We start from the raw sequence: 17,965 nt of genomic DNA, 5'->3' as shown, positions 1-17,965 counted from the left end.
ACAGTCTGGATTAGTATCCTTAATTTGAGAATTTTATTCAAAACAGACTCTGCAGCTGTATAATATTTGGACATTACTAATCCACACCAATTTTGAAAGGATTATCTATGGTCGTAATAGGAATGTTCCTTGAAGTCACTGGGACCTGAGGTGCCTACAATTAAGTATTTGCAGCACTGGGGACTGAACATTCTCTTTTTGTATATTGAAAGCAATCAGTTTGTTGTCTGTAAACATCTCTTACCCTCATTAATGGCATAGGTACGTTTAGAAATCAAGTTCCTCCTTTGTGGTCCCAGCACGTAATAGCTCCTTATAGGCCATTGAAGTTCTGCTGCAAACTTCACTTGCCGCAGAAACAAACATACTCTTGAAACATAAGCCAGCTTCCAGACAGTTATAGCAAACAGCTGTTTTAGGCTGTTAGAAGCCCGGCTTCTTTATTATGAGTTTTTGGGGCCTCGGGCCTGGCTGATCTTATTCTCTGCTGCTCTACACTCTTCACACATCTAGGAATACACCTTGGAGTATGATGGAATAGTCAATAAGGAAGCACAGTCAAAACATGCTGATAAAGCGGAAATGTAAACAAAGGGAAGTGATCTCAGTTCTCACTGACTTCAGAGGGAGCCGGGGGTGCTCAGCGCCTGGCAGGAGTGGGACCAAGATCTAGGCACTTTTCCTCACCCCCCAAACTTCTCTCCGGACCGGCCTGAACGTGCTCCCTTCCCCACAGTGAGGGAGAGTCGGGCCGGGTCTATCGGCTCTCCGAGCTGCTCCTCACAGCTAAGTCGCCCCCTAGAAGCCGCAGTCGGGAGGGGGCCCCGCTCACTCTGCAGCTGCCAGGCAGCCAGTGGCATTTCAGCGCTGGCTGCAGTCTCCGCCGCTAGCTCAGAGCCCGGCTGCTGCGTCCTGACTCTCCCCAGCCACGTGTTACCGGCTCCAGCTCCCTCCCTGCACTGTGCCCGGCCTAGGGAGCCTGTTCCGCCGGGGCCTCGCTGTCTGCAGAGCCCAGCCAACTCTCCATCGTCTCGGCCGCTCTTACCCGGGGAGGCGCCGCGGCTGCCTGTTGCCCATGGACGGGGACAGGGTGGAGATAGATGGCGGGGTCATGGAGGGGGTGAGTACAAGGACCGGGCCCGTGGATCGGCCCGGCCTTCCTGCTGGAACAGCACAGAGCTAGGCTGCCGGGGGCCCCGGGGCGAGCCTGGCTCGGCCTGGCTCCCGCAGAAGGAGGGTAGAGAGTGCATGAATGGCCGGCTGGGCTCCGGGCTGTGGGGGGTGGTCCTAGCGGGCTCCCGGAAACAGCCGGGCTGCGCCTTGGGGATTCAGTGTGTGCTGGGGTGGATCCTGGCTTGGCTCCCGGCCCTGGCTGGGGATGGAGGTTGAGAAGGGATTGGGTTTAGTCCTGGTGGGAAAGCCCGGTGGTGGTTAGCCCGGCTTGGAGGAGTGGGGTGGAGCCGGAGGTAGACCCCTGGCCCAGCCGTCCCTGCCCTGTGCTCCGTGGTGCAGCTGACCACCTGTCTCCCCCTTGCAGGGTGGCCAGATCTTGCGAGTCTCCACGGCCTTGAGCTGCCTGCTGGGGCTTCCCCTGCGAGTGCGGAGGATCCGAGCTGGGAGGAGCCAGCCTGGCCTTAGGTAAGCTTCCCCCAATGACCCAGAACTGGGAGACTTTCCATTAAAACGTGTTGAGGAAAAACTATGCCTAAAGTTGTGAGGGGTGGCAGGAGAGCATCCCACTCAACACACCTGGCATTGGCTGTGTCTACACTGACCCTTTGCTCAAAGTCCTTCTGTGTTGCTGTGACACTAATGCAACTCCAGCAGAGGTAGCAGTGGTGGCAATGCTAGTGTAAGTTGGGGCATGGGTATTTTTTTACCACCACATTGCCTAACCCTACCTATAGGTTTTGAGGGCACAATAATAATAAAAATGCCACCAGATAATAGTATTCCTATTCACTGGAGCTACACTAGTGCTACTGCAATAGTAAGAGATTTTTAGCAAAAGGCTATTATGTCAGGAGAGGATCCAAGATTGGACTCCAGAAACTCTGAAGTCCTAACCTGTTCACGTGCTTCATGTAAATATATTAGCTTCTGGCATACACTTTTGGCATCATCTATATAGTTTGTCATGGCAAAAGAGTATTTGAATTTGTTTCAACTAGGAGGGCTTCTGTCCCCATGACCCTCCACTTGGGTCTGGCTGCCTGATTCCCTTTCCCATAAGAGATCCTATCAGTTACACCTTGTTATAAAAACATAATATGACAATATGAGATTTCAAATATGATCAAAATTGTAAAATGTCTTTCTGAAACATACAGCAAAATATTCCATCCCTAGCAAGGGAGACTGCAAACATGTCTATAAACAATGTCCCCAAATAGTGAGTATCCCAAGGCCCAAAGATCTGAATGTTTTTACCTAGACTGTTTAAGGAGCTGATGGTTAATGACTTTTTATGTGGCTGGTGTCAGTACCATGTAGGTTTTGCTTAGGACACTTGGCAATAATTTTAGAAACAGAACCTGAAACAACAACAGAGAGGCCATATTTGGTTTTAAAAGATTGTCTGAGGCTATATGCTTTCTTTCCATTGTAGAAACTTCAAAAATATTTGTCACATGTGTGTACCTATCGAACTCAATTTAGTAATTGACATTCTTGAATGTAGGCCTCTTCTGCTCCCTTCATTAACAACTGTCTGTCTTTGATTTGTGACATACTACTCTAATCACAATGTCACAGTTACAAGGCTATGGCATATAAAAGCCAACAGAGCTAATTATACTAATTACATTATTTTAATTTGAATCACAGTGAACGGAAACTGGTCCCGTAGCAGTTGTATACACCGCACATTGTTTATATATTTAAGTTGACAGTATCAATTTGAAATTAGTCAGCTTCACCAAAATGAACCAAAATCATTTTGGTGAAGTTGACTTGCCCTGCCTTTGAGTACCCTTGCACACTTCAAAAAAAAAATGTTGACCATGTTTTCCTATTTTATTTCTCCAGTGTTTTTCTCTCCTCTTGCTTTGTGGAAGACCCACACAAATAGGAGAGTGAATGTCTGCACAGCAGGAGCTATCAGGACAGATATTGCAGGAGAGCTCTGATCACCCTGCTGTGCACCTGACTCTAAGATGGCTTGAGTCAAGTGACTGCCCCTGATTCTATTCCAATCCTCCTCTCTGGCTCCATATAGCGGACTGGAATGGGGGGTCATCACCTTTCCCACTGCATTTTGGCTCAAGCTTTAACAAGTTCTTGCAGGGAAGGCAGGGGATTCCTGCTGCACCCCACCTCAGTCCCATCTCTCTACCCTGTCCTGCTCCTGTGGAAGAGAAACAGGATCCCCACTAATTCCAGAACGCTATTCTGGTTCCTGTGGTTTACGGGCAGCCATGAAACTCTGTGGGAATCAGTTTGAATTTCTACTGTTTTGGTTTGGGCTGAAGCTTGCAATTGTTATACTATTACTAAATATGTAATAGTTCTGTAATGTAATGTGGGTGAGTAGGCAGTCTGATGTATGTCTTAATATAGTATTATGACTTGAAGGCCTCAACATCTGTCTGGACTAGAGATGATTCGAGATTTATGTGATGGGCAGCTGGATGGTGGAGAAATCGGTTCAACAGAAATAACCTTCACTCCTGGGAAGATCAAAGGTGGAACCCACATAGCGGATACCAAAACAGCAGGGTATGTGTGTTGTAATACCTACTATTAACTGATGTAATAACTAGTTTTAACTGTTCTTCAGCAGTTTTTAGGTTATGGCAAAAATGAGAAAAAACAAGGAAATTCATGCTGAGGACTGATACTATCTCCTTAATTCATGCTATTAGTAATGTAGATGTACAAGGGAAATAAACAAGAAACCTATGTTAATTTCCCCCTCAAATGAGAGTGTATGCAAAACTTGACTGATCAAAGATAAAACAAAAATCTTAGGGAAAATTCTTTATTTTTAGGCTTGTAAAGAAACATCAATGACAAAAAGTTACTTGTTAGGATTTTGGCAGGGTAATGTATGTTAGAGGAATGTCTAATGTCATTTCACTAATGATTATCTTCAGATTGAAATATTCCAATTTATATGTAAAATGCTCTTGAAACTTCACTTGCTGACAGATATTTACTGGTTTAAGTGGATTATGCCTACGTTACCTGTGAGTGTTTTCCAATTCCATTTTAGGAGCGTGTGCCTCCTGATGCAGGTAGCAATGCCGTGTGTGCTGTTTGCTGCTTCCCCTTCAGAACTTCGTTTAAAAGGTGGGACTAATGCTGAGATGGCTCCACAGATAGACTACACAGTGTTGGTAGGGATCAGCTTCTTTGACTTGCTAAATCTTTCAGGTGCAAAAGTAACTTGTGTACTTCTGTATGTTCCTATTACTGCTTTATATCATCAGTGGTAACTGTAGAGTAATCAAAGCAATTTTTTTCTTTTTTTGCTGTTTCAAATGTGAAATGAAATAGAATAACCTCCTTTCTATTTAAATGCTAAAATATGCAAGTGAAAAATAATGTTTGATATATTAATAGTGCAATATTTCCATACTATATGTTTAAAGGGCACCAAATTTCTCACATAATTCCTTGAAACACAAAGAAGTCTGCCTCTACTTGTTTATTTCTCTTTTTATTTTTAGTTGTTAAAGATAATTTGAATTAAAAGTCTCTTTGTTCTAGAAATGCTAAGTATTAATAGGGAAGGAGGGGAGCAGGTCCTTAAGAGAATCTCTCTTACAAAATGGTCTGCAGAATAAAATGTGGAGATCCCAATCTAATTCATTCTTCATGACACTGAATATTTTTATAGTGTATTTTGAGATCTTCACTGTAGACCAGTGTATATATATTTTTCTCTCTGTGGATTGAATGGTAGGGTGGAATATGTTAAACACAAACTAGTTCTGCATTTTTAAAGTATGCTTACTCCTCAGGTCTTTAAACCAATAATTGAAAAGTTCAATTTGACCTTTGACTGTGACATAAAAAGGAGGTAAGTTATACTGTCATGGCTTTTGAAATACTTTGTGCAGGGGGCCAGTCTCTAAGTGGAATGTGAGTCCTTTATGTTTGAGTGCTTTCCAGCCCCATTTTGTCCACTGAAGACAAAGGGAGTTTTTCTTTTGACTTCAGTGGAAGTTGTATCAGACCTGCTGAAGGCCTTCAGTTTACCCACCTATGAAAAGAGGATAAGATATATCTACTCATCTACTCATGGTTGTTGAGTGGCTTAATTAATGTTTGTAAATTGCTTCAAGAACATTAAATGACAATGTTATTTAAGTGCAAAGTATTATTTTAATTTCTTATATAGTGCTTACCATGCTAGCTGCTTATAGTCTCTACCCCAAAGAGCTTACTGCCTGTTTTTAGACATGGCTCAACAGATGAGAACAACAAACAGTAGGGTGTGAGAAAAGAGGAATAAGACATGGACTATGCTAATAAGCAGGGTGGATAAAAATTGATGATCAAAAAATGGATTTTTAATTTAAATTAGATTTTATTTAAATTAAATGCAGGTTTATGTTTAAAAACTATTTAAAATTAAAAAATTGACAACCTATAAGGCCCAAATTTATTATAATCTTATTAAGATTATTTACATTAAATACAAAAACATAATATTAAGTAGTATTTGCTCGCTACCAAGTTTTAAAGAAAGGCAAACCACTGACCTAGTGGAAGGCACTGGCTAAGCACCTGGAATCATAGTCCGTTAAAGTGCTAAATTAGCTTTTGACAACTGTGGCACCTCTTCTGCAGGTGCAGAGAGAATATTTTCTTCACTTCAGTTTATTCAGCTAGTTTAGTTCAATGACTATTTCATTCAAAATTAAGAAACCAATTGGGAGCTGAAAAAGCAGGAAAGATTATTTTCTTCTTCCAGTCTATGAATAAAAAACTAGCTGTAAGAGAATGAGATCTACTAGTTCTAAAATCTTGCAGGAGATGGTGACAAGAAACAATCAGTTCAACTCACTAGCAACATATAATGCTTCATTTGTTTAATAAAATAAGTTACTTTTAAATGCAAAGCCCGTTTTATTAGAAAAAAAGTTTATCAGAAGTTTATGTATCCACCATGTTTAAGGTAGTTATATTGAATAAAAAATGAAGGTGTGTTGTGCATTTTTAATTTAATTTGAATTTCCATCCAAATAGAGCTTGACACAAAATAATCACAAGTAAAAAAAAAATAATCCTCATCTGGTAAATAAGAATTGCATGATTCATCATTTTCTGACATAGTACAAATATTAAGAACCTGAATAAATGTAAGTTAAGCTGTATAATGCTTAAATAGATAAAATGTGTCCTCCTGGTTAGCAAAAAGAAGCACCAAATTTAATATAAAGGCCATGTTTAGTTGCAAATATGTTAAAATAATGTTTTAATGATTATCAACTAATAAGAATCATCCTTTCTTTAGGAAAATTAAAATTGATGATTTAAATCAAGGTTTCCTGCTTGCTGATTTAAATAATGATTAAAATCAGTGATTTTAATCAATCTACTCTGTTAATAAGATTGTGCAGTTAATTAGGTTCATTCTATGCATGTTGAGGGTAATGCTATGTTTTTATTTTTTGTACTCATTTCTATGGTACACATCACAAATTTCTAAGCCACTTGATCTGTCTAAAATAGCATGTTAAGGATAAGACACATACTAGCAAACAAATATGCTAAATCAATTTTTAGTTTTCTTGCTTATAGGAATAACTTAATTTGTAATGTCATGCACCCCTTTTCTTTCCATTTAACCATATCTGATATCCATTTTTAATAGGGGCTACTACCCCCAAGGTGGTGGTGAAGTGATAGTCCGAATGTCACCAGTCAAACAGTTAAGCCCAATAAACTTAACTGAACGTGGCACTGTGACAAAGATACATGGAAGAGCATTTGTTGCTGGAGCCTTGCCCATTAAAGTGAGTGCCTGTAATATTCCTAGAAGTAAGGGGATGTAATTTTATATAGTGTAAATTAATATTATACAATTATTTGTCTATTATGCAATCTTTATAAGTAATTCTATAAATTTATTGGTATTTTTTTCTGTAGTTCTCCACCTGTAAACCCAGGCAACCATAGTACAATGAATCCAACTGTACAGACCTTCCAAGGAGAGGAAAATTATAACAAATACAAATTTAGAGAATTCCAAAATAAAGTATTATTATATAGATTATGGTAGCACCCAAAATGGTAGGAGAGAACATTGTCCTTGTTGTAACCATTCGGAAGCCCTTGGCAGAGATTCAAGATTGGATACCTTTCTAAAAGATAGGCTTTAGCTCAACCAGAAGTGATGGCTTTGATGCAGAAATCTCTGGTTGAAATTGTCTGTCCTGTATTATACAGGAGGTCAGGCTAAATGAACCTAATGGCCTTTCTGGCCTTAAAATCTTAAGAACCTATGAAAATGTGCTATGAGCTTTCCAAACACTGTGGTATTTAGAATCTCTATCCCAAAGAGCTTGTAACTGTGACCTAAAATAGCTCCCCGCTACATAAAATGTTGTGATTTTTAAGATCAGATATCTCAAGCTTTATCAGGGCTAGATATAAAATCCTTATCTTGTAGAATGGGGGGAAATCCTGAATTTCTATTGGTATTGAAGCTCCTATGTACAGCTTTAAAATCTGTCATTAGGTAATATTCAGTCCTGGACTAAACTTTGTAGGAAAACTGCACATTGAGGGGAAGGAGGATAAGTTAGATGTCATCTTACAGTTTGTAGTAGTTTACAATAATACATGAGGTACATTCATTTTAAAAGCTAGTCTCCTTATAGCTTGGAATAACATTATTCAAATATGCATTCATATGGTTAAATATATAGGGAAAATGTTAGATCAAACTTTTATTTTAACTACTGTACCTGGTTCTTTTTTGTTTTCCCATGCTAGCTAGCAAAAGACATGGCATCAGCAGCAGTGAGATGCATCAGAAAAGAAATCAGGGATCTTTACGTTAATATTCAGCCTGTTCGAGAACCTGATAATCAAGCCTTTGGAACTGGAAGTGGAATTATGTGAGACAAGACACAAACCTCCTATTTACTTATTTTACTGTGTTATAGTTGAGAATATGGTAATGATCCTTCTGTGACTGAGAGAGGTAGTAAACAAAAAAAGCAATACCCCTTTCCTCTTTATTAAGAATAGTAATTAGGGCACTTTATAATAAGCCAAGAAATTTCTATTTTTATTTCATCTTTGGCAGGAGAGGTTGGTGTGTGTAAATCTTCTGCTAAGAATTTGTCAGGAGTTTGAATTAAATACATGTTAACAAAAACCAACTAAAACTTTGTTTTTAAGTATCTGACTGAAGCTTGAGCAGTTGAGAGAGGGAGGGATTTTTAGTTTTTTAATGTTATAATCTCAGTAGTTCTCTAGCCATTCATGGAGTTCTCTAGCAAAAACAGAGTACTCAGGACCTGGTATTTCTCATTTAAAAGCAGGAGAAATTTTGTGTGTTTGTTTGGAATAAATGCAGGCCTATTTCCTATCACAGAGATGCAAAAAAGGGAACAAATGTTATCTCCTTTGCAGATCACTTTTTTTTAAAGGAAATGAAATACAAAAAACTATATTGAAGCCACATTTAACATACATATTTAAAGACAACACATTCATAATATAGTTACTAGTTAGGTCACTAACTATACCTAAATATATACAGTATGTGCAATGTGGGTAATTTTTTACTATGAGGATATTACATCTGGCTTCTCTAGCTTTTTAATATATAAGAAATATATATATATTTAATATATAAATAAAGGTTAAATATATAACCTTCCATGCTGAATTTCTGTATTTTCTATGCACGTGACTGTGCTTTTCTGACATGACACTTCTTCCAGCATTACGTCAGGGTTGTCAGTTGGTGCTCACTCAGAGGAGTACCATCTGCTGAGTGAGCAATGAACCTCTTCCCCCACCTGTGTATTTTTTCTTGGACATTTTCCACCCAGTTAGTGAGATCAGCCCTAGAAGTCAAAGTGTATGTTTCCATTGACTTTAACAGGAATTGATTTGGGACTCAAGTACTGATCATACCAACCATTCTTATCTTGATATCATAACCTAGTGTGCTGTGGTTGCAGATAAATGCCTAATTGCTATCTGGTAATTTATTTAATTTTTCTGTTTAGTATTGTTGCAGAAACTTCAACAGGTTGTCTGTTTGCTGGATCATCACTTGGTAAAAGAGGTGAGAGTTGTGTAAAGTATATCGTGTTTCGTGCATTTAGTTTCCTACTGGATATTAAATCCATATTGTTAGTAACCAGGGGCAACAGACATTCACGGATTTTAGTTTTGCTTTATAGAATCTTAAACTTTCATTTAAAAAAATACACTGTCTTTACATCCATGTTTTTTCCACAGCATGGTGAATCAATCAACAAAGTTGTGAACTTATCCACTTATTTTAATGGATTGTTAGAGATCACTGATTTGGGAAGACTTCTGGATTATTAAAACATACACACTCCACCCCAATTCATCTGATGTGGGATTTGTCCTGTACTATATAAAGCAGAGTATATATGTTAAAGGTGTAGGAGTGAATTTGATTTAATTGATATCTTGTTTGGCTAAAGCTGCTTCTCAAAGTCTAAGGAGGCCTAGACTTTTCCCAATGCTGAGGAAGTAGGTACCATATTTATCCAGATGCACTAGTGGGATGATAGATCACAGTACTCAGAGAGTGACAAGTGAACATTTGAGCCAAGAGTGTGGCAATACAGGTGTAATTAACTGCCTTCTGTTTCCTGTTTTTTTCCACATTCTACAGTGAATGAATAATTATAAATGTTCTGGAGTTTCTTAATCCTCCTGAACTCTCTCCCTAGGTAAGAATTCTGACAGGGTTGGAATTGAAGCTGCAGAGATGCTGCTTGGAAATCTTAGGCATGGGGGAGCAGTGGATGACTATCTGCAAGACCAGGTAAGAATCCCATACACTGACTTTAAGATGAAGTTAAGGCAGCAAGCACACAGCAAGCGGGTTTGACTGTGTATTGAATGTACATCAAGAGAGCAAAAAAAGAAAAAGTCTTGAATTTCAGAGTTAAAATTGCATTTCCACAGCAAGCCACAGATTTACATTCAAATAGCCACTACAGCCATAACTTTAGGAGGTGTTCAGGGGTCTCCCAAATCCAGTCACCCTGAAGTCATAGGGGAGGGGCTAGTAAATAGCCTTTTCCGGTTTCCACCCCTTAAGTGTTAGAAGGCTCCATGGAGGGGACCTCGCAGCATGACTTCTGGATTATTATAGAAATAGCAACCCACCATGATAAACCAAAATGGACTTTTTAGGAAGTTTAAACAGGCCACTTAAACCCATGGGGAAACACATATGACACCTGGAAAGGCTCCTGAGGCTCAAGGAGGGGTGACAACTAGCCTCCTACGACTCACTTGACGTTTCCTCTTCCTGCAGACCTCAATAAATCCAGAGGAAGAGGGTGGGAATTCCCTTCCCCCACATCCCCATATCCACTCTCTCTAGATCCCCTCTACACAACAGATCTAGGGAAGGCAGCCCTGTTCTTGCAGACCTAAGTGCCTCAGGAGGTGACTAAGTGAGAGCAAGGGAGAACATACTGAGGGAACATTCTTCTCCATCTTGCTTACCTGGCTCCATGCAGGAGACCCTTCAGCTTTCTCCAGTTAAACCACATTTAGCGCCAGGCCAGGGTGCAACAATCAACGTGTCAGAGTGGTGTTTCTAATTCAAGTCAAACTACTACATATGTGGTGAATACCTCTTTGAGTGTGTCATCATTCAGAAACCTCATTCCCAGTGTCCTGTTCAGCCCCAGGTGTAACCCAGCAATCTGAAGTCAGATGTGATTTTTTTGGTGTGGATTTTAGCAAGGGGGCTAGAATCAAGATTGCAGCGGCGTTACCATTATAAACTTAACTCGGGAATGGCTGTTACCAGTGTATAATATACATTGAAACAGCAAACCTACTTGCTTTCAGTTCACTTGTGTGCTGCTCTGACTCTTTTATGGATCAGTGTTATGGAGCTGTAGTAACGGTTTAAAAACTAATTATTTTTTTTTTCTTCTTAAGCTGATCATTTTCATGGCATTAGCAAATGGGGTATCTAGAGTGAAAAGTGGACCAATTACACTTCATACTCAAACAGCTATACATTTTGCAGAACAGCTAACAAAGGTGAGTCCAGAGAATGGAGAAGAGTACTATCAATGGGCATTCATCCTGTGGCTTAGGCTTAGTGTGTAGCAAGCCAGAGCATGAATCTACAGCACACTAGCCTGCTGCACACTAAGGCCAGGTCTACACTACAAACTTACACGGATACAACTACGTTGCTCAGGGGTGTGAAAAATCCACAGCCCCTGAGCAATGTCGTTATACCAACCTAATGTCCTGTGTGGACAGCGCTGTGTCGACAGGAAGCCTTCTCCAGTCAATATAGCTACTGCCTCTCATGGAGGTGGAATACCTACGCTGACAGGAGAAGCCTTCCCATCAGTGTAGGTAGCATCTTCACTGAAGCGTTACAGCAATGCCAATGCACCATTTCAGTGTAGACCTGCCCAGAGTCACTGGGTGGACCCTGCTAGCAGCCAGAACTATACATTAACTCCCTGGTTTGCCACGCACTAAATCTCCGTGTAGATGAGCCCTTGATATGTATACTTTTGTAGTGTCACCCTCTGATGGCTTTTTTGTGGTGTATGTGAAATTAGTTTGGTGTTGGGATACAGGTGGTCAGAACACCACAGTTCTTACTAATTACTGGCAAACACCCCTGAAAATAAAGAACAGTGTGTTTAGAGTTCAATTTTAAATTCCTTGGCATTGGTTAGATGCTTTCACAACCTTAATTAAAAATATTTTCAGTGGAATTAATTATATATATATATAATTAATTCCACTGAATAATTCCATATATATATATATACATGTACATCTGTTTGACTAAATATATTATTATTAGACATCTAGTATTCTGGGTCTGGTCTAACTACATTATAAGTTTTTTAATACTTTGTCCTCATCATTGCAGGCTAAATTTACTGTGACAAAATCAGAAGATGAAGATTCCACTAAAGATACCTACTTTATTGAGTGCCAAGGAATGGGGTTGATAAACTCAAGCTTGTAGTTTTTCTTTAAAGAAAAAACATACCTCTGATGTATTGCACTACATTTCAGTTGACATGCTACCCAGTGGGGAACAGGAGTTACTTTATCATAAATAATTGGTTTGATTTAAATTCAGAGATGATGTAGTGATTTTGTGGTATGCTGAGAATACTTCCTGTCCTTCCTTTGGCTGTTAACAGCAAAATGAGTACTGATGAAATAGCAAATGGAATAAAATGCAAGTGTTCAGGAGAGCTGAAACTAGAGATGAGTAGCTTTAAGGATATGAGTGCACCAGAGTTGATAAACTACCATTACAACTTTTAAAAGTTACTTAAATGACACAACCATTCCCCTTAAAGCATGTAGGTTTATCATATGGGATCCTTTACACATTTGTTACGAAATAGTTCATTTCTGTTTATCTATCAGCCTTTGTCTCTAAAGTATTCTGTTTCTGTAGTCGTTTTGCTGAAATTGATATGGAAAAAATAAAGCAATTTCGGTGTACTTTAATTGGATATTTTTTGCTTATGATTTCTCCAGCAGTTTGTTGAAGTGAGGTAGATTCATTAGCTGTGAGTTAAGTTTTTTGCAAACATCATCTGGAACTTCTTTTCAGTTATCCAGGAAGGACCATAGACACTCTCTGCTTTAAAGTCGTCATCTTTCTTGCGTTAAGGGGTCAGCTCTACAAGTCTTCTCTTCTGTGCTGTAACCTGTCTTTGTTTATGACTTCGTCTATAACTTTGTCTACACTTGCAGCGACGTGTAGGGTGTGTGTAACTATATGCCACAGTGAAAGATAGGCTGCATCTACACACTCTGTGGGGTGTAGCTACACACAGCATTAAAAGGCTCTGGTAGAGGGGAGGGCTCCGGCTGGGGGTGCGGGCTCGGGGGTGGGGCTGTGGATGAGGAGCTTTGGGTGTAGGAGGGTGCTCTGGGCTGGGACTGAGGGGTTCGGAGGGAAGGGGGGGGATCAGGGCTGGGGCAGGGGGTTGGGGCGTGGGGAGAGGCTCAGGGCTGCAGGTTCTGGGTGGTGCTTACCTCAAGTGGCTCCTGGAAGCAGTGGCATATCCCTTCTCCGGCTCCTACGCAGAGATGCAGCCATGCGACTCTGCACGCTGCCCTGTCTGCAAGAACCACCCCTGCAGCTCCCATTGGCTGCAGTTCCCGGCCAATGGGGGCGCGCTTGGGGCAGCGTGCAGAGCGGAGCCCCCTGACTGCTTCTAAGCGTAGGAGCCGGAGCGGGGCCATGCCGCTGCTTCCGGGAGCTGCGTGGAGCGGCCCCCAACCCTGCTCCCCAGCTGGAGCACCAGAGCGGGGCCATGCTGCTGCATCCAGGAGCTGCGTGGAGTGGCCCCTGACCCTGCTCCCCGGCGGGAGCTCGAGGGCTGGATTAAAACAGCTGGTGGGCTGGATGCGGCCCATAGTTTGCCCACCCCTGGCCTAAATGTTGCATTTAGGCACCTAAAGTGGCCCTTAAGCACCTAAGTCCCTTTGTGGATCTAGCCTGAAGTGACTTACACAAGGTCACACAAGAAAGTAACTGCAGCAGAAGCAGGAACTGAACCTAGATCTCCAGCATCTTAAATAAGAGCCTGAACCACAAGACCTTCTTCCTACTCTAGATTGTGTCCATGGTATTTGATTTTCAGAGCTGCAGCTCAAGTGTAGTACTCTCGTTTCTTTTATGTTCATTCAGATCATTGGCTGCAGTTGCTTCATTGTGCATTTTAATTGGGATTAAAGCATTGAATTTAGGACTGAAGAATGCCCACTGAAGCTAAGAAATCGCTCCATATGTATCTGGTTAACTATATCAGCCTCTCCTTACAACTTCTTTCCTCTCAGAAATCTGTCATGCACAGAAATTGGGCAGGATTAATTTCGTAACCAATAGAAATAGCCCTTAAAAAGCTTGTATTTCTAATATTAGGAATGGCCTGGTGGTGGCAGCAGGCAACCTAATAAACCAGTGTTGTATGAATTGAAATTTAGTTTTAAAGTTGATATCAGGAGCACATCTCTCAAACACCATTCCAGGCTCTTGACTTTCAATGCTAGTACGGGGTGATGAAAGACCTAGAAAATACTTATCCAAAAGCGGAGAAGCTTGAAGGGAAGCATACATGCAGCTAACATCTCCTTTCATCAAAACACACTGCTCTAAAACAGATGTTAAATAAGTCTTCCCTGGGATTTTTTTTTTATTTGCATTACACAGGAGATTAGCATACATTCCTTATTTTCCAGAGTTGTAGGTGCTGTAGAAAAACCTAGGATAGCGAAAAGAGAGAGGGAACTGATTATGACATTTTAATGTTGACATCTCTGAAGATACTAGCTGTTGTGTATCTTGGAGTAGGGTGCGGTGTGAAGAATCTCCCTCAGTTTAAACTAAAAAAAAAAAAAAAAAGTAACCAAATTGGGTCAGTTCCTCGGATGTGGCCATGTTCCACTCAGTGCCAGTGCAGGACATGAAACTAAGAAGAGGCAAAAGTGACTGTTTTTCCTGATATCGAGGCCAGTTTGGTCCCAAATGCAAGTCAGAGCAGTGTCAGAGTTGCCATAAATTATGCTCAGCTATAGTAACCCCCAAGGCATCATTTTAACAGCTGCTCAACTTGGGGAAGCCAAAAGAAGGTGGCAAAGAATCAGCTATCCACTTCTACATTACCTAGGAAAGTCTTCTATGCCTGGAGAATCCTCAGGTAGCTCGCTTTTGGGACTGCTTTGCTCTGAAAGACTGGCACCAAGCAGCCATATTGGAGCCCAGGATTTAAGTTGCTCTAAAATCCAAAACAAGAATTATGATCGTTATGACATGTTTTAATTCTAGACCCTGTCATATGTTATGGTTTCAAAAGCTTGAAACAAAACAGAAAAGCCTCCTCTAATGTAGTCACCCACGTATTTAAAGGCAGGATTTTAGGGCAATATAATTGCTGGATTATAAATGGATTAATAGTTTTATAAGAGTTCCCTATCAAAGACTTGATCAATCATAGTCGGATCTCTCCTAGTATGCAAATAATCCAATTTAGAGTTCAGTGCTAAGCACTTTAAACCTTTGTGTAATGTACTTCACAAGGGATATTTACATTGACATTCTTTTTACAAGATGTCCACGTTTACTTGAAAAGAACCAGGAGTGCCTACCTCCCCACATACTGCAATTTGGCAACTAATGCCTTCCCTTCAGATTAAAAAACCCTCCAATAGAAATTCCTTTAAATACTGTTTTTCTTACCCTATAATCACTGCTACATTTTAACAATCAAAGAGGAATGTCTTACCACAAAGGATCTATTAGGCAACAATTGTACTTAGGATATGTTAATTCTTAGTTCATTTAATCTTTAAAATGTCTAACAGAGCTAACTCTTGTAATATCAAGAAAAGTCCACGAATGAAAGCATTGGTACATTAATCTACATCTTTTAGATTTATGTAGTCCTTTATATTCTTTTGAGTGTGTATGTGACACACACTGCTTTAAAGGTAGTAGTAAAATTGAGGATTAGCACAGGTATGATTAAAAAAAACAAACCACACACTTTGGCCAGATGCTCAGAAGGTGTAAGTTGTCATAGCTCCATTGCCTTCTGCCCCGATATGTACTACTTGCAAATTGAACAGAATAGTATTTTTACTGAGAAAGGTATGCTCTGTTGGTTTAAACCTGGGACTGAGAGTCGGATAGTCATAGACCTTTCACTTGCACCCTCTGTGGTTTTGGCAAATCACTCCATCTCTCTGCCTCTGTTTCTTCATCTACAAACGGAATGGTATATACCTGCCCCATATGGAAGTAATAAATGGTTAACTTTAAAAGTATTACTATTCAAAGAGACCTTGGGTACAAGGTGTTCTGTGTAGTATGGTAATTCTAGCACCAAATGGTTTTCACAAAAACGTTTACAAAAATTAATTTAGCAAAATGTGAAACTCATCCCTTTTCTTCATTCCATTCATTGCTGTGAGGTTTGTTTAGAGTCATTATGGACCAGTGAAATGCTAACGGTAAGTACAGACATTTTGTTAATAAAAAACAAAATAAGGACGTTCCAATGCAAAACACTCACATTAACATGGAATTGATTCTATGTGTATCCCTTCTGCCAGCGTCAATGGCAGCTACAAGGGCTGGGTTCTAAAGGATGTAAGGGTTCTTCTTGGAAAATAACACAACAACTTGAGTGCCCATTCAGTCTTTGATTTCAGCTCTGAGAAAAATAAAATAAACTCTCCAGATCAGTTCTTTTCCACTTGGGAGGACTCTTGAGTTTATTTGGAATATAAAACAAAGGAATATTTTAATAAGGGAAAAGGGAACACAGACAAAAGAATAGAGCTGGGTGGAGAAACTTTGATGGAATCCTATAGGGACATCAAAAATATAAAAAATGGTTTGCAAAATGAGGTCAATTTCACTGGAATTTTGTTTTGGAAAAAAACATGGAAAGAAAGTTCAGACAGCACCAAAACTGCTAGGAGTTTATCCAAAGCCCATAAACACCACTGCAACCAGCTGCAATAAGTGGCCAGTGGCTGGAAGTCCAACACCCTGACTACCCACAGTTCCACCCAGCTGAAACCCTACTCACAATTTGAGTCAGGGCATATGGTGTGGCCAGTCCTCTGCTGACCCAGCTCTAGTCCCATCAGAGCTGCTCAGCCTGGTTCTACCCCAAAGCAAAACCCTCTGGTCCAGCTCTTGATTCAATTTGCTTCAGCACTGAATGGGTCAGGGTGCTGTAAAATCTGCTCTGCTCCCCTCTGCCAGCACTGCTGTGGAATCTACTCCACTGGTCCAGAATCTGCTTCTCCCTACTGCTGGTCCAGCCAGTGCTCACCAGAAGTGAGCTCTCTCTCAGCTACTGTTTGAAGCAGTATTTGTCAGCTCTACTCCCTAGTCCACTGCTGGTCTGATCAAGCCTTGTCTGTAAATTCTGCCTCACAGTATAAAAGTTCTTCCAGATGATGGAAATCCACAGCAAACTGTATTCTTAGATAAAACCCCAACTCCTTAGACTAAAGCTTTCACTTCTAGAGCAAAGCCTTTTCCTTACCCTAGCTTCATTATTCACCCTTAGTTCACATCTTGTATCCTTATGGCGACCCCCTCACCCAGGGCATGGTTAGCACAGCTCCTATACCCTTTCTTTGGGCAATAAGGATAATTTCATATCACATGCATTTAAAACAAAGTTTAATCAAAACAACGAAATCAAACGTGGTAGAATTAGTGATAACAATATGCAAATTAAGCTGACCTGAATTGGTTTTTCCCCTTCTCATCAACAGAGGGCTCCATCCCCTAAATCCTCTGACCATGGGGCTTGCATATGAATTTAAACTCACAAGTCAAAATATGGGTTACAATTCTCTTAGTAAATAACATTCCTACATTGCACATGCTGTACATATTTATATTTACATTTCAGAACTTGTAACCATCGTGCATTAGCTGGAGTGTTCACCTTTCATGAATATCCAACTTAAAATCAGGTAAGTTGTCTTATTGTGATAAGGCTAGACTAAATTATTTGTAGGGAATTTATTAATATTTTGTTTAGTACAAGATGAAAAATCACTTGCACCTGCTATATAAAAGTATGCCCTGAGTTTTCTTATGTTATTTAGGGCAAATCAGTGTCTCACATAAAAACATTACTGTGAGTGTTTAGTTAAGGCTAAGATGGTTATATTCACAAATAAGCTCCTATATGTACCATGGAATCAGATGTGGTTAGTCATCTCAAATTGTCGTAAGTGCCCTATC

The 17,965-nt window shown here is 40.3% G+C and overlaps 1 protein-coding gene across 1 annotated transcript; it reads left to right on the top strand.

Annotated features, from left to right (window-relative positions):
- The first annotated feature begins 542 nt into the window (after nucleotides 1-542).
- Nucleotides 543-12,690, top strand: LOC112119381 (RNA 3'-terminal phosphate cyclase). Its single transcript, XM_024218027.3, has 11 exons — nucleotides 543-1,120; nucleotides 1,538-1,638; nucleotides 3,574-3,717; nucleotides 4,214-4,337; nucleotides 4,965-5,023; nucleotides 6,824-6,965; nucleotides 7,948-8,072; nucleotides 9,198-9,256; nucleotides 9,900-9,994; nucleotides 11,131-11,235; nucleotides 12,095-12,690. The coding sequence occupies exons 1-11, from the start codon at nucleotides 1,076-1,078 to the stop codon at nucleotides 12,191-12,193; spliced, it is 1,098 nt and encodes a 365-aa protein (XP_024073795.1). The 5' UTR covers nucleotides 543-1,075; the 3' UTR covers nucleotides 12,194-12,690.
- The last annotated feature ends 5,275 nt before the right edge of the window (nucleotides 12,691-17,965 follow it).

The sequence above is a fragment of the Terrapene carolina genome, unplaced genomic scaffold (genome assembly GCF_002925995.2).
Source record: "Terrapene carolina triunguis isolate 2854851 unplaced genomic scaffold, T_m_triunguis-2.0 Scaffold210, whole genome shotgun sequence".
NCBI classification, from domain to species: domain Eukaryota; kingdom Metazoa; phylum Chordata; order Testudines; family Emydidae; genus Terrapene; species Terrapene triunguis.
This window is presented reverse-complemented; position numbering and strand designations above follow the sequence as displayed.

Coding starts and splice junctions, on each gene's coding strand:
- LOC112119381 (XM_024218027.3), top strand. CDS start 1,076: ATGGACGGGGACAGGGTGGAGATAGATGGCGGGGTCATGGAGGGG. Junction 6,966..7,947: donor CTGGAGCCTTGCCCATTAAA/GTGAGTGCCTGT, acceptor TTCCCATGCTAG/CTAGCAAAAGACATGGCATC. Junction 9,257..9,899: donor ATCATCACTTGGTAAAAGAG/GTGAGAGTTGTG, acceptor CTCTCTCCCTAG/GTAAGAATTCTGACAGGGTT.